General features: G+C 51.9%; 1 protein-coding gene across 8 annotated transcripts in view; it reads left to right on the forward strand.

The window, feature by feature from the left end:
* Nucleotides 1–23,567, forward strand: part of DENND2B (DENN domain containing 2B) — a 160,770-nt gene that overhangs the window by 122,353 nt on the left and 14,850 nt on the right. For 7 of the 8 annotated variants that reach the window (XM_037050129.1, XM_037050128.1, XM_037050133.1 and 4 more), the window contains 9 exons: nucleotides 1,531–2,787; nucleotides 7,104–7,240; nucleotides 14,722–14,873; nucleotides 16,448–16,663; nucleotides 17,554–17,650; nucleotides 18,152–18,196; nucleotides 19,180–19,364; nucleotides 20,398–20,507; nucleotides 20,723–20,792. In XM_037050129.1, coding sequence (XP_036906024.1) covers nucleotides 1,531–2,787; nucleotides 7,104–7,240; nucleotides 14,722–14,873; nucleotides 16,448–16,663; nucleotides 17,554–17,650; nucleotides 18,152–18,196; nucleotides 19,180–19,364; nucleotides 20,398–20,507; nucleotides 20,723–20,792 — 2,269 coding nt within the window. The remainder of the gene's footprint in view (nucleotides 1–1,530; nucleotides 2,788–7,103; nucleotides 7,241–14,721; nucleotides 14,874–16,447; nucleotides 16,664–17,553; nucleotides 17,651–18,151; nucleotides 18,197–19,179; nucleotides 19,365–20,397; nucleotides 20,508–20,722; nucleotides 20,793–23,567) is intronic. The other variant, XM_037050134.1, reaches the window with a different exon arrangement.

The raw sequence follows: 23,567 nt of genomic DNA on the forward strand, positions 1-23,567 counted from the left end.
ACTGCAACCCCCCCCCACACAAGTTTTTATTGCCAGAGGTTTTGAGGCTTTCATTTCCCACATTGGACTCCTGGGTTGCGTGGTCTGTCTTCCTCCCCAGTTGTTCATCCTGCTTATCCCCATGTGAATGTGGGACCACTTGGTCTGCCAGCTGCCACCTTGCCCGGCCCGGTCTGTTACCCTGCCACACATCCTGTCCACCCCAGTTGCTTGTTTCTGCCCCTCCTACCAGTCTGGATGAATGTTTCTTTAATAAATCCATGGTTGTCAGACTTCCATACAGTTTGATTTTCTGGCAGTTCTGGTTGTTTTTGGTTTTTAAATTGGTGGTTGTCCTTTTGGCTGTACGAGGAAGCAAAATGTATCTACCTATGCCTCCATCCTGGCTGAAGTCCCTGCCTCCGTGTTTTTCATTTGTAATATGAGGGTAATAATAAGTGATAATAATCCTATAGAGTTTTTATGAAGATTAAATGAGTTAATCTATGTAAAAGCATTTATTAGACCTATTCCTGATATTTGCTGAGATCCATATGTGCATTTGGAGCTGGGAACTGGCTTGTTTGATGGGATGCCACGGCTGGCGGGTGGAAGTGTCCTCTCTCCCCATCTGTCTCCTCCCTGAGAGTGGAAAGGACTCTTGAAGGGCCCTCCTGATATTTTTGAGACCTTCAGAGATCTGAATTCTGATCAAGACGCAGTCTGAGGAGCAGTATCTCTGTCCAGTAGCAGGAGTATCAGGGAATACAGGGGCTTGTTTAAGAGACAGGTCAGAGGGCTTGAGTGTGTATCAGGGGGACTACTTCAGGAACTGTTTGCCGGAGTTGCTTTGTACCAGCTCATGAGAACTAATCAGGAGTGTCATTCCCCAAATCCCCATTCAGTGACGTAGAATCGTAGCTTGAAATCGGCCAAAGTAGGAATACTGTGGAACTTGGTAAATGCTACAAATCTATGCTTTTGCCCAGAGAGCCAATTGTTAAACACTTAGCAGCACTCCACTGGTCTTACCGTTCTCTGGGTGGCAGATGTGAACTTCTGAGGTGCTCTTGCCCACCTCAACCGGCTTCTGTTGCACGCAGTCCTCAGGGTCTGTGGGGTTGAGTTGGGCAGAGAGGCCTGATGTGGATGAGGGGCCGGTTTTTTCCTCAAGGGCAGCTTTGAAGGTGGGTTACTTGAATAGAGTGCTTTCAAGAGTCTCTCAAGGCCCTGGCTGGCGTAGCTCAGAGGATTGAGCTCGGGCCTGTGAACCAGACGATCGAGGTTCGATTCCCAGTCAGGGCACATGCCTGGGTTGCAAACCAGTTCCTTGCAGGCCAACTACCAGCAGGGGATGCACAAAAGGCAACCATACATTGATGTTTCTCTCCCTCTCTCCTTCCCCTCTAAAAATAAATAAAATAAATAAAACCTTTAAAAAAAAAGAGTCAAGGAGTTACTGAGCTCTCTGGGATTAAAATGTGTTGCCTCTGGTTGTCAGGCCACTGATTGCCGGTTTCTCTTCTTTTTCTTTCTTTTTTTTGCTTCTAGGTCTCAGTCAGTCTCTCCACCTCCAGTTCTCTCCCCACCAAGGAGTCCTATCTACCCGCTTAGTGACAGTGAAACGTCAGCCTGCAGGTACCCCAGCCGCTCCAGCTCCCGGCTGCTCCTCAAGGACTGGCACCCCTGTGAGCCTTCACCTTCAAATCCTCAAGCTTCCTCCCCAGACACTTCACCACCCATTTGTCCCCTTAAGGCCACCAGCTTCAGTTATTTGGACAGAAGCCCTTCAGTGTGCAAGAGAGAGGACCAGAAGGAGAATGTCCAAAGGGCAGCCCAGGATGTAGAGGGAATAGCTGCCTGCCTCCCCCTTGCCCACAGCACTCCATCCCTGGGGCCAGCCTGCAGCCCACGGAGCGCCTTTCAGAACCGCACTGGCACCCGTGCCCACAGTCTGGGCATCCGGGAGAAGATTTCAGCATGGGAGGGTCGTCGAGAGACTCTGCCCAGGATGAGTGTGTGTGGAGAGAAGCGGGAGGGCTCTGGGGGCGAGTGGGCGGCCAGTGAGGGCTGTCCCAGTGCGGGCTGTCCCAGTGTCTTGCCGTCCCCCTGCAGCTCAGAAAAGACCTTTGATTTCAAGGGCCTCCGGAGAATGAGCAGGACCTTCTCTGAGTGTTCCTACCCTGAGACCGAGGAGGAAGGAGAGACCCTCCCTATCCGGGACTCTCTCTACCGGCTGGAGAAATGGCCAGGCCGGAGTGAGCCCAGCGCCTTCCTCAGGGGGCACAGTGGCAGGAAGGAGAGCTCAGCAGTGCTGAGTCGCATCCAGAAAATTGAACAGGCCCTGAAGGAGCAGCCGGGCCGGGGACTCCCCCAGCTGCCCAGCAGCTGCTACAGTGTAGACCGAGGAAGAAGGAAGACTGGGACCGTGGGCACCTTGGAGGAACTGACAGAGAGCGTGGGTGTGAGCACTGGCAGCCGGGCAGGAGTGGCTGGAGTAAGGGGGGAGGCAGGCCCACCCCTGGAGAGGGAAGGCAGTGGCTCCACTAAGCCAGGGACCCCTGGAAATAGCCCAAGTTCCCAGCTGCTGCCATCGAAGAGCTCCCCTGATTCCGCTGTGAATCCTGTCCCCAAACCCAAGCGCACCTTTGAGTATGAGGCTGACAGGAACCCTAAGAGTAAGCCAAGCAATGGTCTACCTCCTTCGCCCACACCTGCTGCTCCACCTCCCCTGCCCTCCACCCCAGCCCCGCCAGTCACCCGGAGACCCAAGAAGGACGTGCGTGCGCACCGCAAGTCCCAGAGCAGGTAACGCATGGTCCTCCCGTGCCTGATAGCTGGACATGGCAGCTCTCTTTCCCACGAGGGTGCAGAGCAGGTTGTAGTCGCGGGTCGCAGTCAGTAGTGCTTTATGGCAGAAGTTCCAAAGCACCAAATAATTTGCAGGTGGTAACATGAGTTAGGTGAAAAGGAAATTGTTCTTTTGCTCTCACAGGAAAAGGATACTTAAACATGAGGGAGTGGGATGAAGTGCTTCTTCCAGATGCTGTGTACTGAAGGTGTTGGCTGGGTGTAGCCTTTGGAGCGGAGTTGGCCTCTGAGCCCTGTTGGAACTTCCTCTGTCTTCTCTGGGAAGGGTAGGACCATGTTACTTCAGGATAGGATAGACAGTCCCTAGAAGAACCGTAGGATTTTAGCCTCACGACTACCTGAAGTGCCAGCATTAGAAACTTATTTCTCTGAGTGCAGCATTATCTGAACACTGCATGTTATCATTAACACAGTAGTACTGACACATTTCATGTGACTTCCTCTTTCCTGAGGGCTACCTGGCCACATAGAAAATCTGGGCCTGGATGAAGAGGGGATCCTTGGATCCTGAAGGGAGACTGATGGGAAAAGGAGTGAAAGAACATTTCACCTACCAGTTAGCCATGTTGAAGAATGACCTGTTCTGAGACTCATATTGGTTTCCTGGTCAGTCTCAGGATTCCCAATCCTGACTACCCAGCCATTTCCACAGTTTGATGACTTGGGAGTTCAAGTGGGTCAGAGTTGACAGGCATCTTGCTCTTGGCATTGGGGTGGGCTGCAAGCCAACTTTTCCTTTGGAAGGCCTGTGCTGCCTCTCAGCCTTTCTCCTCCAACCCAGAGTCAGATGGGCGTTCAGGTTTGCTTCACTTCTGGGGTTCATCAACCTAACCCCATACCTCAGACTTCATCCAGCATATTGTATGTCATTTATTGGGTTTGGCCAAAAAGTTCATGTGGTTTTTTCATAAAATAAAAGACATATATTTCATTTTCACCAATAGCTTTATTGATTTGGATATTTTGAGGATGTTGACTATCTCACATGGTGTAACATTGATGGTTCTCAGTTCATGTCTAAATTTGATCGTTGTCAACTTCAACTGGTCAGCCCAACCATGGAGCATTGTCTGACAAGAAATCTCCTGCATGTAACTTCCCATTTTGACACATTTGATCAGTCACAGCACCTTCTCCATGCACTGCACAAATGTGTTTTTGCATTTCAGTTGCATTTTTACCTTTCTTGAAATAAGAAAGCATAATATGCTGAAAATGTTGCATATTTTCTTCCACCTTCAATATTTAAATGGCTACACAAAAATTCACCAGTTTTTTTATGAATGCTGATTTGACAGCTGTCACAATACAATCTCACAAAATTGTTTTAAATAAAGTTAAGCACAACTAAGCACTACTAGAGCCATCTTATGAAAAAAACAAAGAGACTTTTTGGCCAACCCAACAGAAACGTTCCTGCCGTGCAGAGAGGACATCCCAAAGGTGCAGACCCGTGGACCACAAAGCCCTTGGCTAAGGATGACCCCCTGCTTTGGCCCACCCCACATGCTCACTGGCTTTTCAAGTCTTTAACAGCCCACTGAGAGTGTTTGCTTTGTCTTCATCTATTCTTATAAACACATACCTAGATAGAACCTGCTGTGCACAAAGCCTTGTCCTAGTCAAGAGGACACCAGGGCACATAAGACAAAGCTCTTCCATTCAAGGCGTTCAGTCTGGTGCAGGAGATAGATGCGCAAATCCATCATAGATGCTGGGCCACATGCCATGGTCCATGTCGGGGGGTAAGACCCTGCAGAGATCTAGCGGGAGAGGCATTGAAATTGGACTGGGGAGACAGGGAAGCCTCCTCATGGAGTTGCTGAGCTAAATTTAGAACATCAGAAAGCAGTTACTGTATTTTTTGGACTGTAAGACGCACCCCCCCCCATTTGGGAGGAATAATGGTTGTTAATGCTGCTGTTGAGTTCTGTTTACGTTGGTGAAGTATTATGTTATTTATATTATTAAATATTTGACCACATTTTTTGCTTTAAAATTTTTTTTCCTATTTTTCTCTAAAACCTAGGTGTGTCGTATGGTCCAAAAAATACGGTAGCTAGGTGAAATGAGGGGGTGGGGAGATAGGAGATGAGCCTGAAGGTTTACACACACTCCCCCACACATTACATTTATATATAATATATACACATACATACCACACATGGTGGACTCACTTCATGTAAGAAATAACTTGGCAGATTTAAATCTGTGCTCTTGGGGAAAAAAGAGAAATGGCCCAAAAAGTACAGGCTGTTTTGTTGGCCTTTCCATACCGTGAGCATACTCCCCTGAAGAGCATGAGGTGGTGAGTTTGTATCTGTTGTGCCAGGTATGATTCTTATATTTAACATACTTTTAAATTTAAAAAAAAAAGCCAAATGTTTCTTCTGGTATTCACCCAAGGAAAAAGAATTCTGTTGCCCTGGCTGGGCAGCTCCGCTGTGAGAGTGTCATCCCAATATGCCAGTGTTGCGGGTTCCCTCCCTACTCAGGGCGCACACGAGAATCCACCAGTTGGTGCATAAATCAGTAGAACAACTAATCCATGTTTCTTTTTCTCTCCCTGTCCCTGCTCTCTCAAAAAACAAATCACTAAATTAAAAAAAGAAATCTGTTAAGAAATCTGGGGGAGAAGCTGACTCTATTAATCTTAGTGAAAGACAGTTTGCTGGTCCCCGGTATGGGGCCTTCCTAAGGGATTTTCAAGGATAATTTGGCTGAACATGATTTGTGTCTTATTTGCTAACTGGAGGACTGCTTGCAGAAGGTGTCGACTCCACCGTACATGTTAATGAAAGGGTGGTCTCAGACCAATGGTGGTCTGAGGGCCGACACTCAGGAACCACTGTGCTTGGTCGTTGGATATAGAACTGGTTGAGAAGTCTGGGTCAGAGACAGATCTGGCATCACTGTGGTAGAATGGTTATCATGGTGCTGGCCATCAATATCTGGTCCCCAGAAAGTGCCAAGTGAGCAAGAGTCCTACAAACAGGACTCTGGGAGATCCTGGCACTGGAGAGGCAAGTGGAAAGGGGGTCCCTCACAAGAGCATGGAAAGTAACTGCCAGAGAAGCTGCTGAAAACTAGGAGGGACAGTGTCATAGAAGCGGGGGAGGTGATGGCTGCTTCGAGGGTTCAGTGGTGACAAGTGCTGCAGAGTAGCCAGGCAAGCTGAGGACAAGGTGTGGCCTTTAGGATACTTTTGGTCCTTGTACCCCAGGATTCTTAGCAGGAGTTGTTCATTAAGCAAGAGAGAAAGGACTTCATTGGCCAAAAGGCCTAATGGTGCCCAAAAGAAGAGGGAGCTATCAATGGGTGAGAGGAGGAATTGGGTCAGTGTCTTGCCTTCTCTCCCTCCCAGGAGCCTGCTGGGGACCTGCCTTGAAGAGGGAGAGGTTGCAGCTGGGGTCAAGTCTTAGGTCAGGGCAGTACCTGACCCATGAAGGAGAGGACTAAAGAGTACTGTGGCTCAGAGTGCTTGGGGAGCTGACAAGCTGTGATTTTGAAATTCTACAGTAGATGGAAGGGTGATTGGGGGGTTAGAAAGGAGCGAGTGACCAACTGAAGGGAAGCTGGATCTTGGAAGTAGCTTCATCCTGCAGATTGTTCTGCTAGTTCCACCTCAGAGGTGGTGTGGTTGGTGTTGAGGGCTCAGCCCTTCCTGTTTTAGCAAACTGCCACCATCAGCTGATTCCCTGACCCCCGAACAACCCTGGGAATCACCTGTCAGGTTCAGAGCCCTCACTGCCTGCTCAGGGCAGGAGCCCTCACTGGGGTGCAGACACGATGTGAGACTCTGAAGGGAGATGCTGCTCAAGGAGGATTTTCTTCAGGCTTGGAGGCCCGAGTCAAAAGCTCAGACCCTGCAGTCAGACACCCTGGGAGAATCCTGCCTCTATGTCTTCATCTCCCTGAGCTCTCGTTTCCTCACTGGTAAAATGGCACAGTGCCCAGTAGCGGCACTGTGAAGACTAACCGGGTAATTCCAGTGAAGCACTTGACTCAGCCTCTGACGCAGAGCACCCTTCTCACCTGTGGTCATTTGTTATTGGTATGATTTAAGTCGCCCAGGCCTTTCAGACCTTCTGGTTCTTCATTTGGGCAGTGAGTTTGGATCTGTCTTGGTGCTTCTTTGCTCAGGAGCTGGTCTCTGGAGGAGGACTTCGGGGCTTTGCTCTTGCCCGTGGCCGTTCCCCAAGGCAGCAGGAATCTAGTTCAGCTGGAGTGACTTGTGTTCTTGTTGTCCACAGAAAATCCTTTGAGTTTGAGGACGCATCCAGTCTCCAGTCCCTGTACCCCTCTTCTCCCACTGAGAATGGTACTGAGAGCCAACCCAAGTTTGGATCCAAAAGCACTTTAGAAGAGAATGCCTATGAAGACATTGTGGGTAAGCAGTGGCTGGAGTGGTGGGCAGGGTGACTTCTGGGGGCTGCTGCAGAACAGGACTAGGAGGGGGGCACTCCCAGGGTCCACCGCATTCACCATGAGCAGCCAGGGCCTGGCTACTGGAACTTCTCAAGGGAATGGTCTTTAGAGGAAGTAGCTTAGCAAAGGCTGAGTAGCTAAGAGATTAAATCCGAGTTTTGAATGAACCGAAACCCAAAGGACTTTTGGGAATACAAAAGGGGAAAACCACATTATCCCTTTCTTTTACTTTTGGAAACCCTTTTGGCGTCCAACAGGTGCCCTTCCTGAGCTGTGTGTCCTTTAGGCAAATCCCTTAACTTTTCTGAGGCCTCTGTTTTCTCAAATGACGACGATGTCATAACAACGAATAAAAGCAATAATACGTCATAGGATTATTGTTAGGATTAAAGGAGATTAAATATATATATCAAAGTACCCAGCACAGTGCCTGGTTTCTTAGTGTGAAAGTGTCTGAGATTTTGCTCTGCATGCAGGCTGGCAAGGCCGGCCGGCCCCAGAGTCACAGATGCGGGCAGAAGAAGCAAGATGCCTGGACCATAGACAGAGGGTTTATTCCTCCTGGCATAGCGTGTTGGCATGGACTCCCCTCGCTCTTGAGTCCTGAGGGTGGTGTAGGGAGGTCCAGCTGGAGGCTGCACTCAGGGCTTAGGAAGAAACCTCAGTGTTGTCAAGGGTCTGTGAGCAAACCTGCCCATGAGGAGACATGGTCCTTGTGACTCCAGTGAGGAATCAGATCTGCCTCTGTCTGGAGGAGCTACTGTTCCTGCCTCCCAAGGCCATTTGCTCTATAAACACCTCTGAGAAGACAGTTGGAACCGCTAATTCCTCTTGCTCAGAAGGTCAGAAATGTGAGGCAAATGGCACGTTGCCCTCCAGTGAGTGGGAGGACTGGGTGTTGGCAAACTTGCATTTGAGGGTCAATAAAACCGCGCTAATCTGGGCTGGGTGGGTTTATTTCTGGCTTTCATTTTAGTTCTGGCCTCGTTCTCTTTAGTGGGGGCTTTAATTCTGCCCAAGTAGAGGGCGTGTCCCCATGTAGGGTGTGCTGGCCCACCAGCCCTCATCCCTCCCTCCTCTCTGCCTGTCTTGGGCCTGGAAGCTAGAGAACATAGTCTTAGTTAACACATTAGAGAGAAGTGGCCTAGTGGAGACCTTTCTAGATTCTCATAAGACTGGAATCTTAGGAAAAGAGAAGCATTTATTCCCTCATTCGATCTGAGCCGTCAGGTTCATTGTTTCCCTCTTAGAACTTGCTAGACCAGCGTTCCTGGGATGCCAGCAGCAGCGCTTGGGTCCACACAGGCTCTGCTTTCCCAGGAATGAAGTGATTATTAACATGTAGCCATTCAAAATTAGGTCATACCAGGAAGGTTGTGGGAGTGAAATCCCTCAAACAGCAAAAGGGCTTGTGGTGGGGCCTCTTCCCTTACCATTGGGGGAAAAGCTTTGTGTACATGGGTCACTTGGCATCGAGGTCAAGACCTGTGGGGATCAGAGGCACAGCCCCCTCCCTGCCCCCACCCCCAGTGGCAGGGTGAATTCCAGTTTTCTTTGGTCGGGAGGCAGTTGTGGCACCACTGCTGCCCATAGCCCTGTGGCCTCTGTCCCGGACAGAGAAGGCACTGCCAACACCGTGGCCTTCACCGTTCTCTCTTCTCTAAGATCTTTGCAGCCCATCTGGGCTGCCCAGGGATTTCAGGTGGGAGGATGTTCTTGTCTCAGCTGAAGTGAGAGAAAGGGACACTTTAACCATTTGAGCGATCCTGAGTTCCATGATTCTAGGACTCCATTTGGGCTTGTTTGGGGGCAGTGTCTGGTGTGTGTGTGTGTGTGCGTGCATGTGTGTCTGAAAATTTTGGAGCCTCTTTCCTGAGCAACAGAACTATTCTCTGGGCCTTCTAGGTCAGGCTAGAGAGAACGGGAAGGGGGAGGCAGGTGGAGGGGACTTCTGAAGCCACTTGAGAACATGGCATGAGGAGACAGGCAAATGTAGGAGCTCCTTGGACGTTTCTCAGGTGGGTGATTTAGAATCAGGCATAAGGGCTGGTGTGGAGTGACACCAGAGTTGGGGCGTGGTCCTTAGCTGCTCACTGGCTTCTGATCTTTGGCGCCTGCCTAGAGAATTCGGGGGGAGAGGAAAGGGGGAGGTGGTATAGGAGAGAGGGCGGGGGAGTGACCCAGGCACCTGGGCTTTGCTGTGCCTTGTGGGGTAAGGGGCGGGTGTCAGTGTCTGTAGGTAGTTCAGTGCCCTGGGCACATTGTCCTCCTTTGTATCTCTCACAGCAGCCCAGTGGGAGCTTCTAGACCTGACCAGGGAGGCTAGAGGGAAAACAGCTCTTTCTCTTAGATTCTGGTTGATTTATCCCTGTCTCCAGAGATGGAGACAGGCCCCAAGAATTTGGACCCCCCTCCAGAGGTTTGCAGGGGGCCTTGTTTCTGAATTCAGAATGTCAGTTTCACTTTCTGCCTCCCTCCGGTGCCTCTGACTTCCCAAGAGCCTGTCTCTGCTCTTGGCCCAGCCTGTGCTCCGTGAGGTTATGGTCGATTCCGGTTCCATCGGTGCCGCCTCACTTGCAGAGGGACACACTCGTGGGGTGTGTGATAATGGGGCAGGGAGGGGAGAGCACCCACGCTACATCTCCATCTTGGGGACCAGCCGACTGTGGGCTGTTAGAGATTGAGGGCCGTTGGCCCAGAGACTATCCTGTCTTCTCTGTGAGCAGTGGACTCGAACAAGGGGCCTTGGGAGATTGCTGTCCTCCCACCCACACCAGGCAGGGCGCCTGGGGAACTGGGATGGGATTCTCCAGAACAGGCTGGAGTTTCTCCTGCTAACTTGCAATGGAGGAGTTCAAAATAGATTGACTGCCTTGCTGCTTCCTGGGGCTGTTAATTCTTACCTGTCCAACTTGACATCTGCCCCGGAAGATGCTGCTATTTGACAAAGCCTTATAATTGTTTGCATTCTGAGCCTGACACTTAAAAATGCACCCAAGGAAGCAGCTTGTTAGGGAGCTCTGTGGAGTGGCCTCGGCGCCGGACCAGGGAGCCTGGGCTGCATTCCTACAGAGATTCCCACTCCTGTCAGCTAGCCGGGGATGAGGGAGAGTTTCCAGGAACTTGAGTGGGATGGGAGCTGGGGACAGGCCAGTCAGCCTGGCTGCAGAGCTCTTTGAGCCTCTGCTCTTTCTCTCTGCCCTCTTCTCGTTTGTCCCCAGGCTGGGAAGCAGTAAGGAAAGGAACAGAGGGCACCTAACAGAATGGAGGCTACAGCCCAGGGGCACAGCCCCAGGAACAGTGCCCTGGCAGTTGGGAAGTGGTGTCCAGGCTTGGAGAGTGGGTAACAACTGGCCCATTACAGCTCCCCATCTGATGTGTTGTGCATTGTAAGGGGAGCTGGGCCCTTACCCTGGCCCTCCCTCTAGTGTGTGTGTGAGAGGGGGTGGAGGGGCGGGGAAGCTGTTGCCAGGAAGAAACAGCTGGTTGGGACAGAGGGATGGAGAGGGAAACACTGACCCAGCGCCCTAGTCATGGGTGTGGTCCAGGAAGCTTAGGATTCTGTTTGGAGAAATTCTCAGCGCCTGTGCACATATATGCACATGCACCCATGCGTGCGTGCCCCTTCCCAAACTGGTTCTTCCAGTTGGGTGTGTATTGGGAGGAGGGTGTTAGGACCCAAGGAGCAATGGAAGGAGTGGAGGCAGGGCCTGGTGGGGCTGGGTTCTTCCTTCCAGAGCATCACTGTGATAAGTTTGGGCTCTGACAAGTCCCTTTAAAAGAGCACAAAGCAAAAATTCTTGGCGATGCCCTTGTCCCTTATCTCATCAGCAAAGCTGGGAGGGTTGAGACCTCTGGCTTCCCCAGCTGGGCTTCATGAGAGGAGGTGGGGTTGCTCAGGGCCAGGCCTCGAGGGGAAGGGCCTACCGTCTCCCTCCCCCAGGGCAGAGGGGGGCTGCAGGGAAGTTGTGTGGGAAGGAATGCAGGTGAAAGTCCTGTAGTCCGCCTGGCTTTCTGTCTCCTATCCCTGTCCCTCCTGCCTCTCCACCATGTTTCTCCACTCAGCTGTAGCCTTTCCAGCCGTGGTGTGGCTCTGCTGCTCAGGAAGTTCTGAGCCTTATTCTCCAGACCTCCTCCTCACCCAGCTCTGAGCTGTTGCTTTGGTCTTAACTTGCTCTCAGCAGGTTCAGTTTAGTGGCTCTAAGACTCAGGGCCTTTGTGGTCTCTGCACATCCCCACCCCATGGCACCTGTATTACCCAGAGCGATGATGGGGAGTGTCTCTGTGAGGCAGCTCCAGAAGGGGAGTTGGGGGCAGTCTGGGAGTGGAAAGCAGCAGGTGAACCAGGGTGGTGAAGGGCCCAAAGGAAGCCTGGGAGGCAGGGTTTGGGCCGGGGCCAGTGGTTACTTCCTGGAGAGAGGATCAGTGGCCTGGTTGTATCAGACAGGGTGTTCAACGTTGCTGAAGATGGGGCTGATATTCGGGCTAGGCGGCAAGAGGAACTGGCATGTGAGGCTTTCCCGAAATTTAGGGACGAGAGGCAGGACTAGTGTGGGGAACCTGGTGTTCCCCACTGTTTCCTCCCAGGTTGTCACTGATGTGCCGCAACATCGTACCTCTCTTACTTCCCTGGGCCTCAGTCACCTGCATCTGTTCTTTTAGGTTTGGATTTTATATCAATGTTCAGAGCTCTGATTCTGGGGAAAGAAAGAAGGGAGAGAAGGAGGGAGGGAGGGAGGGGGAGGAGGGAAGGATGGAAGAAAGAGGGTTTAACTTGGGACATGCGCCCTGGCACTCTGCAACTATTAGGGAGTTCAGAAACATCTATCTAAGGCAGTGGTTCTTTTTTAAAAAAAAACTACTCTTCAATTATAGTTGACATGCAATATCATATTAGTTTCAGGTGTACGACATAGTGGTTAGACATTTATATACCTTATGAAGTGCTCACCCCAATAAGACTAGTCCTCACCTGACACCATGCACAATTATTACAATGTTATTGAATACATTCCCTATTAAAGCAGTGGTTCTTTGGGGGGCGGGGGAGGAGTTTCCCCTGCCTCCTTCCTTTCCTTCCTTCCTACCTTCTTTCCTTTCCTTTTTCCTTCTGTTAACCATCTACCTCTCTGCTCAGAGGACATTTTTGGTTCTTACAAACGAAGGGATGCTACTTTCCTGTAGTGCGGCAGTTGCCAACCTCTTTGGCACCAGGGATTGGTTTCGTGGAAGACAGTTTTCCCACAGGCTGGGGATGAGGCTTGGTGGACAGGAGGCGGAGCTTGGGCAGTAGTTCCAGTGCCACTTTGCTCTCTCACCTCCTGTTGTGCAGCCTGGTTCCTAACAGGCCCAGGGGTTGGGAGTCTAGTGGATTGAGGCCAGGGTTGCTGCTAAACATCCTACAGATGTACAGAATGGTCCACCACGGCAAGAATTGTGCAGCCCCAAATGTCAGTAGTTTGGAGAAACTTTGATCTGAAGGAGTTGAGACAAAGCCATACTGTAGGTGGGGGGTGACAGTGAAGACTCTGGAGGATCACCTGGCCCCAGGCAGTTGGGAGTTGATGAGCTGGGAATAAGCGCTCTTCCTCCACCCTCCTACCCCCCCAACAGTGATGCTCTGGCCCCGTTGCACAGGGCCAGGAAGGCTGTCCAGCATCATCCAACCCTTCATCCCCACTCCTTACTGCTGCAGTGAGTGTGCTGGAGAGGGACTGAGAAGCAGAGGCAACCCCGACGCCTCCTAGGTGCCCGCAGTGGAGTGGGCTGGAGACAGCCTGCAGGGGATGCCAGGTTGAGCGTGTGGCTCACAGAGGCAGCATTGCTGGGCCAGCTCTGCTGAGTCAGGGCTCTGGAATAGAGACGAGTCATTTTCATACCATGACTGTGTTACAGGAAAACTGCTGCTGAGTTGCCGGGGACTCTGATGGTGTTGGGAGTCACTTAATCCAGCCCAAATCCTTCCTTGTGCCATCTCTGACTTGCATTTATGGGGTTTGTCTTTCTCCCCTGGCAGTCTGATTAGCTCTGGCTGAAGTCTGCCATTCACACCTCCCCTCATCTCTTCCCCCCAAACTTCTGTGAAGGCATTTCCTAAATTCATTGTGGTTTTTCTGGATAGTAGTAAGTGGATACCACAATTAGCAGGGATCTTGGCTTTGGATCCCCACCACATTCCCAGTGGCCTTTGTGTCTAGTCCTGTAGCTCTTTCCTTTGCCTTCTCCCTGACAAGTGGCCTCTGAACTCCCCTGGGGTGTGAGGCACACCAGGGCATCCATGGGGCTCCCTGGTCACCCAGGCTCAATCCTGCTGCTTCACAAGGAGCTGGAGTGAGCCCTGCTCTTACCACGTGTGCTGCCTCCAGCAACACCTTATTCTGGTCGGTGGTACCTAAGTTCCATGTGCCCCAAGGTGGTGTTGACATGGAAGGAAGGGTATGGGGAGACAAGGGAAAGGGGAGCAGAGGACTGTGTTCACTCACAGTTCTCGTGGACCTTTTTCCCACCATGATTCTGGCAGGACTGAAGGTGGACTGACCTGGATTGTAATATTACTGTATTTTACAAACGTCCAGGCATGTGTCGGGGGGAAGGGGCAGGCGGGTATTGTTTATGGGAAGGGGTTGCTCTTCAAGGACTGTGCATCACTCTGAGAGTCCTTGGCCCTGCCATTGCAGTGCCTGCTCCCAGGGACTTGAGAACTGTCTCCCACCCCCGCCCCTTTCAAGCTGTTCACACCTGCCCCTGTGTTAGGAGGAGAGTTAGTTCCAGAAGGGGACCGTTCTCTTCTCCACTGAGCTCAGCTGTAGGGGAAGTGGGAGAGCGGCTCACTGAACAGATAACTCCGGAGCACTCACTACCTGCCAGTCTCTGTGCTCGTGCTGGGGTCCCCTCAGGGGGCCAAACAGAAGAACTGCTCTAAAGGCGTCGTGGAGCAGAGCAAGACCCGGGAAAGCTCTGCGCCCTAGAGTAGGTCCTCAGGGAACTGTCAGTAGTGGGACAACCTCGTGACCTCTGACAGCCTGTCCTACCTTGAACTGTGTATCTTTGGGGCGTTTGCAGCAGAGGGACCAGAGCCAAGGAAAGACGCCTGGTGTTGGCTTTGTCCTCTGGCTGGGCACTGGCAGGGGTGGCTGAGCCAGTGTTGTGCAATTTCTGAATTTGTAAAGCAGAGGCCAGACCAGACTGAGCTGACTGGGGGTGGGGGTTCAGCTCCTGGACTCAGAGCCGGGATCTGTCTATAGCCTCCCACTGCCGGCGGGCAGCTGCGTGACTCATGAGCTGAAGGGCCAGGCAGAAGCCATTCTCTTTGGTTCACAGGAATTCTGCTTGTTTATTTGTGTGTGTGTGTGTGAGACAGAGAGAGAGAGACAGAGAGAGAGAGAGCACGCATGTGTTTCCTTCTTCCCTTCTCTCCCTGCTCTAACCTCCCCTCCTCTGCAGGAGATTTGCCCAAGGAGAATCCATATGAGGATGTGGATTTAAAGAGCCGAAGAGCAGGACGCAAATCCCAACAACTGTCAGAGAACTCCTTGGACTCTTTGCACAGGATGTGGAGTCCTCAGGATAGGAAGTACAACAACCCACCCACTCAGGTGAGGCAGCTGAACTTGGGCCTGTGGGTCAGCATGAGGGCTGCACTTGGGGCCCTGTCCTCCCAAGGCTCGGGCTGGTCCCCACTCAGGCTTCTACCTGCATTAGCATCTGGCAAAGGAGGTGACCTCAGGAAAGACCTCTGCGCTCAGGTACTTGTGGCATGTTGAAGCCCTTGGGGACAACTGAGACATGCTCTTAGGGGCATCTTGTCCAGCTGTCTTCCTTTCGCTATCAGAGCGCTGAGCTGCCAGACTAAGGCAAGAGTCCCTGTTTTCTGCTGTCTTATCATCATTGCTGCCCCCTTCTGTGGGAAACAGGAAGACAGGGCCCTGGTTGCAGTCTTGGCATTCTGCAGTCTGCAGGAACAGTCTCAGTACAGGCACTTGGAGGCCAGGCTTTGGCCCAGGGACCAGGTTTCAAAGCTAGCCAGGTGTCCACGAGACCTGGAGCTACTCCTGTTGGAGGGAAGAAGCATGAATTTCCAAGGGGTGAACTGCTAGAAGGCAGGATGAGAAGAAAAATGAAGAGTCAAAGGAGGCTCTAGACTTCTGCTCTTCCTGGCCTTGTCCAGGATGGTAGACCAGGAGGCGGGAGAATTGAGATGCTTTTTTGGACCTACCCAGGTAACTCTAATTTTCCGTGTAAATGGGGGGACCTGGATATTTGTAACATTGGTTAGAGAATATCAAAATTATTTCTTCTGGCTTTGGAATGATAGGATTGTTTTTTAAAAAAATTTAGCTTCCTAATGTGCTCCGTCTAAACAGGCTTCCATTGAATACATATTGCTAGACTGATTGGGTGGGAAGAGGAAATTGAGACAGAGAGGAAGGAGGACTTGGTAAAGAGTGGTGAGGGGCAGTGCCAGATTCAGACAATGGGTATGAGGTCCACCAAGCTTGCAGGGGGGTAGGGGGTGCTGCCTTCCTAGCAGTGAGCAGGACCTGCTGAGAGTAAGGTGCTCTGTATTGGAGGGTGGCTATCTAGACAGAGGGAGCAGAAAGTAGAACAGGGCTGAGGAAGAGGGCAGCCCAGGGACAGGTGGGTGGGAAGCCATTTAGCTCTGAGGCCTGCCTTGCTGGGCATTGGTGTTCAGAGCCCAGAGCACTTGTGTTCCCCCTTGGAATACATGAACAGGGCCCGGCTGGCACGTAGAGTACGGCCTCTGCTTGAGAAGCCTTTTAGAACTGGATCAGGGGCTGAGGCAGGAAGACTGGCTGCAGTAAGAGCAAAGTCTAAGCCTTGTCCCAAAGCTCAGGAGGAGCCCCCAGAATCCGCTGTTGGCCTTCTCTTTCCACTCTGATGACAGCCCAGTTTTCTTAGCCTCTGCTTTCTTTATTCTGGCAGAAGTAGTTAAGCTTCCTTTGTGGAAGCAAGTATCTAATCTTACCCTGAGCTGCTGATTAGCAGCTAAGGTCTTGAAAGAGGAAACCCTGGTGGATGGAAATTCGAGGGTGGGATTTGGGGACCCAGTGATGCCAGTTTGTGGCTGCTAAATGCAGGCCTCAGCAGACCGGGGCTGCCCAAGGCTTCTATGGTGAGTCCCTCTTCTACGTTCTGTCCCCACTGCCAGCTCTCCCTGAAACCCGGCAGCCAGTCCCTGCGCAGTGGGAACTGGTCGGAAAGGAAGAGCCACCGGCTGCCACGATTACCCAAGAGGCACAGCCATGACGACATGCTGCTGCTGGCTCAGCTGAGCCTGCCGTCTTCACCCTCCAGCCTCAATGAGGACAGCCTCAGCACCACGAGCGAGCTGCTGTCCAGCCGCCGGGCCCGCCGCATCCCCAAGGTAGCCTCCCCAGACAGGGCTGGGTGGGCTGGCAGACAGGCAGGCGGCTTTCTCTCCCTTCTGTCCTTCCCCTAATCTGGGGGTTCTTCCTCAGTTCTCCTTGAGGATATTCTGGGCCCCACAGCCTTTCTATTTCAGCTGGTTAATTCACTCTGCTTGCCAATAAAGATGCACTAAGGGATTAATGGTGGACGGATGTTAGGGGACAGATAGGCCAGCTTCTTCCCACAGGGAGCACTCTGTGCCTTTGGATGGGTGGACGCCAGGCCTGAGAAGGCCCCCATTAGTGCACGTGGGGGGGTGTGTTTTGAAGTTTCCGCACAGGCAAACATTTCCAGGCTCAAATATGGGTCTTCCTTTCTATGACTTTCAGAATCAGAGTTTTCAGCAATGATTTGCACACAGAGGGCCCTCAGCCCAGAGCAGCAGGATTTAGCTCCGTGGTATTTTTAGCCTGCAAACAATGCTTGAGTATATTGGGAATTTAGCTCCTTCCTGTCAGGGCTCCAGGTTATAGCCCAGAGGGGAAAGGCTGGAATCCTTGTTCCTGTTATTGCATCTGAGGAGCTCTTTGTCTCCATTGGTTCAGTGACTCTGGGGACCCAGGAGTGCCCATCCTGTCCGGTTTGACCACAGTTCCTTCCTCTAGGGAGCTAAGTTTAATGTCCTTGTCTTGGGGCAGGAGTCCCCTTAGGGGACTAGGTAGATGGAGAGCTACTAGACCATCTGCACTCAGGGTCAGTGCAGCAGGGAGACCAATATCGGGCCTGGGGCAGGGGGGTGCAGAAAGCTTGCACCAGTGAGGGAACAGGTGGGCTACTAATCAACCCTCTCAGAAGTAGGGACAGCTGGTGTTAGGGTCCTCTCACCCTCCCTGCTTTTTCACCCAGCTTGTCCAAAGAATTAACTCCATCTACAATGCCAAGAGAGGAAAGAAGAGGTTAAAAAAGCTGTCTATGTCCAGCGTCGAGACAGCATCACTGAGAGGTAGGCCTTGATACCTAAACTGGTTCAGCTGTGTCTGGGGCCCTTGGGCATTAGGAACAGGGAGATGCATGGACTAGCCTCAGTTTACCCTTCGTGGTCCAATGGTAGGAATCCTCCTGCTTCCCAGGAGGGCAGAGCCCTGCCAAGAAGTGGTCACACAAAAGAAATGGGCCAAAGAGGGAAGAAAGTCCTGGGTGGGTTGGTTCAGGCTTCGGCCTGTGAGGCCCTGGTAGGGAGGTGATGTGGGAATCTGCTTCTGGCAAAAGGAAAGTTCGGACTTACTCAGGTCCTCAGCGCCCCCCAGATCAGGACTGGATAGGAGGGGTTTGAACATAGATGAGCATCTGCAGTTTGAGCTCTGAGAGACACTGGCCCTTACCCCCTGGAGCCCAGACTAGGTCCAGATTCATCCCTCCCGAGCTGAGTTGGGGGCGGGCACAGGGAGCATTTGCTGTGGGACAGTGGCTCAGCACCCGTGCGCTCCTGCTGTTTCTTTTCCAGATGAGAATAGTGAGAGCGAGAGTGACTCCGACGACAGGTTCAAAGGTGAGGGCTTGGCTCCCCACGAGCATGGAACCCCTTCCCAGTCCTGGTTGCAGAGAGCAAGACTTCTCTCCCTCCACATGTGTCATGCCCATGTCCCAACTGGTCTGGTTTGGAGAGGTGCCAGGCAGGTGGGAGACCAGGGCAGCAGAGTGAAGGGCTACAAGGGAATCCATTCCTGCAGTCATGTGAACTCAGCCTTGCAAGGTTACCTCTAGACGTCTCCTTTTGCCCAAAGTTCAGGCTGGTGGCATTGCTCATACTCTCCCAAGCTGCTGCCCGTGGGTACTGGGTACGAGATTTGCCTGGTCATAGACAAGTTCAGAAGACTACAAGCATAAGGACTCGTCATAAGGAATGTGTGGTAGTCTGAGGAAACTTCCTCGGAGGCCCTGCAGCTACTCACCTCCCCTTTTTCCAGAGAGGGGGATGCCACCTCCATGAAAAGGTCCTGGGAGCTTCACATTCCAGGGGGTTGGACAAATCTGTTCTTTCTCTCCTGGGAAATCCTGCCTAGGTCTTCCTGGGGGATTGAAGTAGGTGGGAGCTAGTTCCCTCCTTCCCTCTCCACTGGCCTCAGGCAAGTAGGCAAGCAAACTTTGGGCCTGGGGACAGGGACAAAAGGTTCAAGTGCAAGGACTGGTAGAGGCCCAAGGATGAAACCTTTGTGGCTGTTGCTCTCTTCTAGTTTTGTTGGCACTGGGGCAGGGGTGGGCGGACACCAGGGATGCATCCCTGGGTTTGCCTGGCTGGGGCAGTCCTATTGGCCCAGCTCAGCCTCCAGAGGCCCCAGAAGACCCAGACCAGGGGCTCCCTGTGCCAGGGCAGACACCTCTCTCCTGCTGCTCCACCCTGAGACACCTAGCTGGGTGGGGAGTCAGACCAGGCTTGTGCACTTAGAAGTGATCCACAGGAGCTAAGCCCCAAGTCTGGCGTGGAGGGGGGCTGGTATGGGCCCTGTCCTCTGATGTGTGACCTGCCCCCAGCCCACACACAGCGCCTAGTTCACATCCAGTCGATGCTGAAGCGTGCACCCAGCTACCGGACGCTGGAGCTGGAGCTGCTGGAGTGGCAGGAGCGGGAGCTTTTCGAGTACTTCGTGGTGGTGTCCCTCAGGAAGAAGCCCTCCCGGAACACCTACCTCCCCGAAGTCTCCTACCAGTTTCCCAAGGTGAGGCCGTCTCCATCCCCTGCCCGTCCTCCTCCCCATCACCTCTGTCTGCCTGGCCCCTCTGGGGGAGAAGAGAGGCCCTGATCTTGGGGACCCAGCTGGCTGCCCCAAGTGTGGCTCCCATTGCCAGGAGAGAAGACAGAGCTTCAGGGAGGTGCAGGTGTTCATGCAGATGCTGAGGGTGGAGAGAACCCCTCCCAGTGTGCTGAGAATAAAATCAGATTGTCCTGAGGAAGATCCCCCGGCTTTTCTCTCTCTTTCTCTTTCTCTTTCTCTCTTTCCTGCCTTATTGAGATGTAGTTCACATACTGTATACGTAATTCACCTACTTTAAAGTGTACAAAGCAATGACTTAGTATACTCAGAGACGTACCATCAGTTTCAGAACAAATTCCATCACCCACAAAGGAAGTGTTCCCGTTAGCAGCCACTCCCCATTCTCCACCATCTACCTTATCCCTTCCCACCTCTCTCCTGCCCCTCACCAGCCATCCTGGCCTCTCTTTCCCTCCTCCAGGCCTTTCTTTCTGCTGTAGCACCTGCCAGGCATGTCCTTGCTCTGCTTCATCTCATGGCTGCTAGCTCTTTCTCATTCTCCATTCGCTGCTAGGACGATGCCTTTTCCAGAAGATCTTTGCAGATAAAGTAGCCCCTCCCCTGCCCAGCTCTCTGTTTATCACCCTGTTTATTTCCTTCGTGACAGTCTCTGAAATTGTGCTAGTCATGATCTCACTCTCCTGACCAGAATGTGCAGGGTCAGGGAACTTGTCCACTTGGTTTCCATTGGTAGCCCCAGCACGTGGCACAGTGCCAGGTGCCACAGGCAAAGTGCTCCTTTGGCATATATGGAATGAGTAAATGATGGCTCAACCCAGACCCCTTGGTAAGATTGGGAAGGGGGGCAGGGTTTGCTGAGAAGCATGCCAGTTGGTAGAATGCCGTCCAGGGCTCTCAGGGAAAAGATGTTCCTCAGCCACCCCTTACTCAGGTTTCATGCCTTATCTATCTCTCCCTAAATTCCTCTTCCCTGTAGCTGGACCGACCCACAAAGCAGATGCGTGAGGCAGAAGAGAGGCTCAAGGCCATTCCCCAGTTTTGCTTCCCTGACGCCAAGGACTGGCTCCCCGTGTCAGAGTATACGAGGTGAGGCCTGCCCTGACCTGGCTGTGGGGATGGAGAGGGCAGAGCCTCTTTACCCCACAGCAGTGCGCAGTTGGATGGGGCCCACCCTAGTCCCAACATCCTCTCCTGCAGCAACGTGGCCCTTCACCCCCTCCCTGGGACAGCAGGCCCTCTTCTTGGGGCTGTCTCCTGGGTCCTCTGATGCTTTCCTGACGCCAGACCTCTCCCTGTTCCAGTGAGACTTTTTCTTTCATGCTGACTGGGGAGGATGGCAGCAGACGCTTTGGCTACTGCAGGCGCTTACTGGTGAGTAGGGCCATTCGGTCCTCAGGGACTGGGCCACAGTGTGTTTGTGTGTGTGCCTTTCTTCAACTTCAGCTTGTATGAAATCCCATGTTCTGCTCCCTGAGGCCACCCCAGCACACTCACACACACTCACACATACACACACATTCTTATAGATGAGGCATCTTGAGCTGGCAGGACTCAAGCTGCCAGGACTTAGATCCCCTCTGCCTGGGCCCTGGGATCTAAGATGGTGTGTAAAGGCGGGAGAGAATGGCTCGCCTTCTACTAGGCTATCATATGTTTTTTAGCTTGTCCATACTTTCCCTTCTCATTCATTGGCCTCAGGCTTCTGAGCCATTGCTTATTCCAAAAAGCAGCACCCTGTCTCCCAGCAGCATGTGTATGTGTGACAGACTGGGGTGGAGCAAAACCTTCTTCCAGCCCCATCTCCAGCCAGCCTGAGGCAGGGAGGCATCCCGTCCATGGTCTGGTGGGGCTGGAGGTGGAGCAGGAGCAGAGCAGTGCCTTCTCTGGGATTCTGGGAGAGGTGCTTTCTCTATGGGATTCTGGAACTCAGGGGAAAGGGATGGTTTGGAAATATAAGCCATGTTGTGGAGAGAGAAGTTCTTCCTGTTAGTCCTGGGAAACAGATTGAGGTGTTACACTGTCCCCGGGATCTCAACAGGGATGTTGTTGGCCTGGGTTGTCGACTACGTTTCGGGGTTGCCAGGCCTTAATGGGAAAAGGCCTTACTATATGCCAGTGTAGGGGTAGATGAGGGGGATCCTTGGCAAGGGTAATATATAGCAGGAATCCCAGGGGAAGGATTTTGGGCCCATCATTCATTCATTCATTCATTCATTCATTTATTCATTCATTCAGAAACACACACCCTACACCTATTGACGGTCAGGCCACATGCTAAAAGCACATAAAGATCACTTAGACATGGATCCTGCTACCCTCGAACTTTAGACAGTGGAGCAGAGGAGGGAGGACTTTCAACGTAGAAGGGAAGGCGAAGGGAATAAACTATTATTTAGTACCTGTTATGTTCCAGGCTAGATCCTTTAAGTATGTCATTTCCTTTAATCCTCATAATAGCCCACAAGATAGTATTATATCCATTCTATAGATTAAGAAACTGATACTTATAGTGGAATAATTTTCCCAAGGTCACACAGCCAGTGAGGGACGGAGCCAGAATTGACTCCCAAGTCCTTAAACACCAAGTCAGGTGCTCTTGGATCACCCCAAAGGGCAGTCTGGGGAGAAGCGATATGCGGATGTGGAATGCCCAGTAAGTGGGGCTGAGGGATTGGGAGTGTGGAGCAGTGCAGGTGCAGCTGGGGAGCCAGGCAGAGGCCAGCACGCCCCAGGTTCACCTGGGCCCGAAGGGGAGCCTTCCAAGACTCCCTTTGCAGGAGCAGAGATGGAGCAGAGCTGCTCCTTTGCAGTGGGCCTGCTGCCCCCCGGGGAAGAGCATGTTTGTCCTGGCGTGCTCAGAGAGGGCCTGGGCTGGGTCCCTGCCAAGGGGGCTGGCACTAGTTCGGCATTCCTGCAGATTGGACACAATGATTCTAACCCAAATCCCACATACTTGATTTAATCACTTGGGGCTTTAGGGGAGGCGGGAGAGAGGGAAAGATCGAGGAGTGAGTTTCAGGCCTAATATGGACAAAAACAGATTCTGCCTTCTCTTTATATCTGTGACGTGTGGCCAGCAGGTTTGAAGACTGAAATAGCCCCATCTGCATTTGCTTAGCAGCTTGCATGAGGGGCCAGCACCTGCTGCTCTCATCCCTCCCCACCAGGCCTTGCCAGGCACTTCAGGCTTCTGAGCCCAAGGCAGCCGCAGAGCCCTGCCAGCCCCTGGCTGGAGCAGCAGACTCCTGCGGATGCACCTCAGCCTGCACTGGGCGCTCCAGACATGGGAGCTCTTGGTGCACATCTCCTCCTGCTGCCCACCTTTTAAATCTCTTATTTTCTTTGTTCTCCTCTACTCTGTAGCATATCTCTATCCTGGGTCTTTGAGCCCTTTTCTCTTTCTTCCTGTCGGAAAGTAGCATGCCTTAGAGGTAAAACTGCAAATTGGAGGCCAAAACAGACTCCTGGTTCCATGACTTTTAGATACATGATCTTGAGCGATAGCTTAATATTTTAAATTCAGTTTACTCATCTATGAAGTGGGGATAATAGTGCTTATCTCATAGGTTTGCCTCAGTAATGTAGCAAGCCCGGGACTCAGATATGGTAAAAAAAATTTTAATTTTAAATTATTGGCTTGAGAGAGAGAGAAAGAGAGAGACATAGGGAGATAGGAAAAGGGAGAGAGAGAGAAAACATCGATTTGTTGTCACACTTATTCATGCATTCATTGGTTGATTTTGTATGTGCCCTGGCCAGGGATCAAACCCACAATCTTTGAATATCGGTATGACACTCTAACTCACATAGCTACCTGGTCAAGGCTGGTAAACTTTTAGTAAATGGTAGCTTACTTCCCTTCTCTATTACCATTTAGCCTTCCTACAATAGGAACAGATCAATGAAAGGGGAAAAGAGCAACTGAGAAAAGGAATGTTTTTCAGAATGTCCCCTGATGGGGGGACAGAAGACTACATGGCTTGCTGCTAAGAATGTACACAAGTTCCTCTTGTTACTGTTGGTGTTCTTAGGGGTCCCAGCCTAATGGATATAAATCCACAAATCATACTATAGCCTCTGCCAAACTGCTTTGTTCTTTGAGCCCATCACTGTCCTCCTGGGAGCAGGGTAAGCCTGTGAAGAGCT

The sequence above is a fragment of the Sturnira hondurensis genome, unplaced genomic scaffold (genome assembly GCF_014824575.4).
Source record: "Sturnira hondurensis isolate 20B ecotype Veracruz unplaced genomic scaffold, ASM1482457v3 Scaffold0006505, whole genome shotgun sequence".
Lineage (NCBI taxonomy): Eukaryota > Metazoa > Chordata > Mammalia > Chiroptera > Phyllostomidae > Sturnira > Sturnira hondurensis.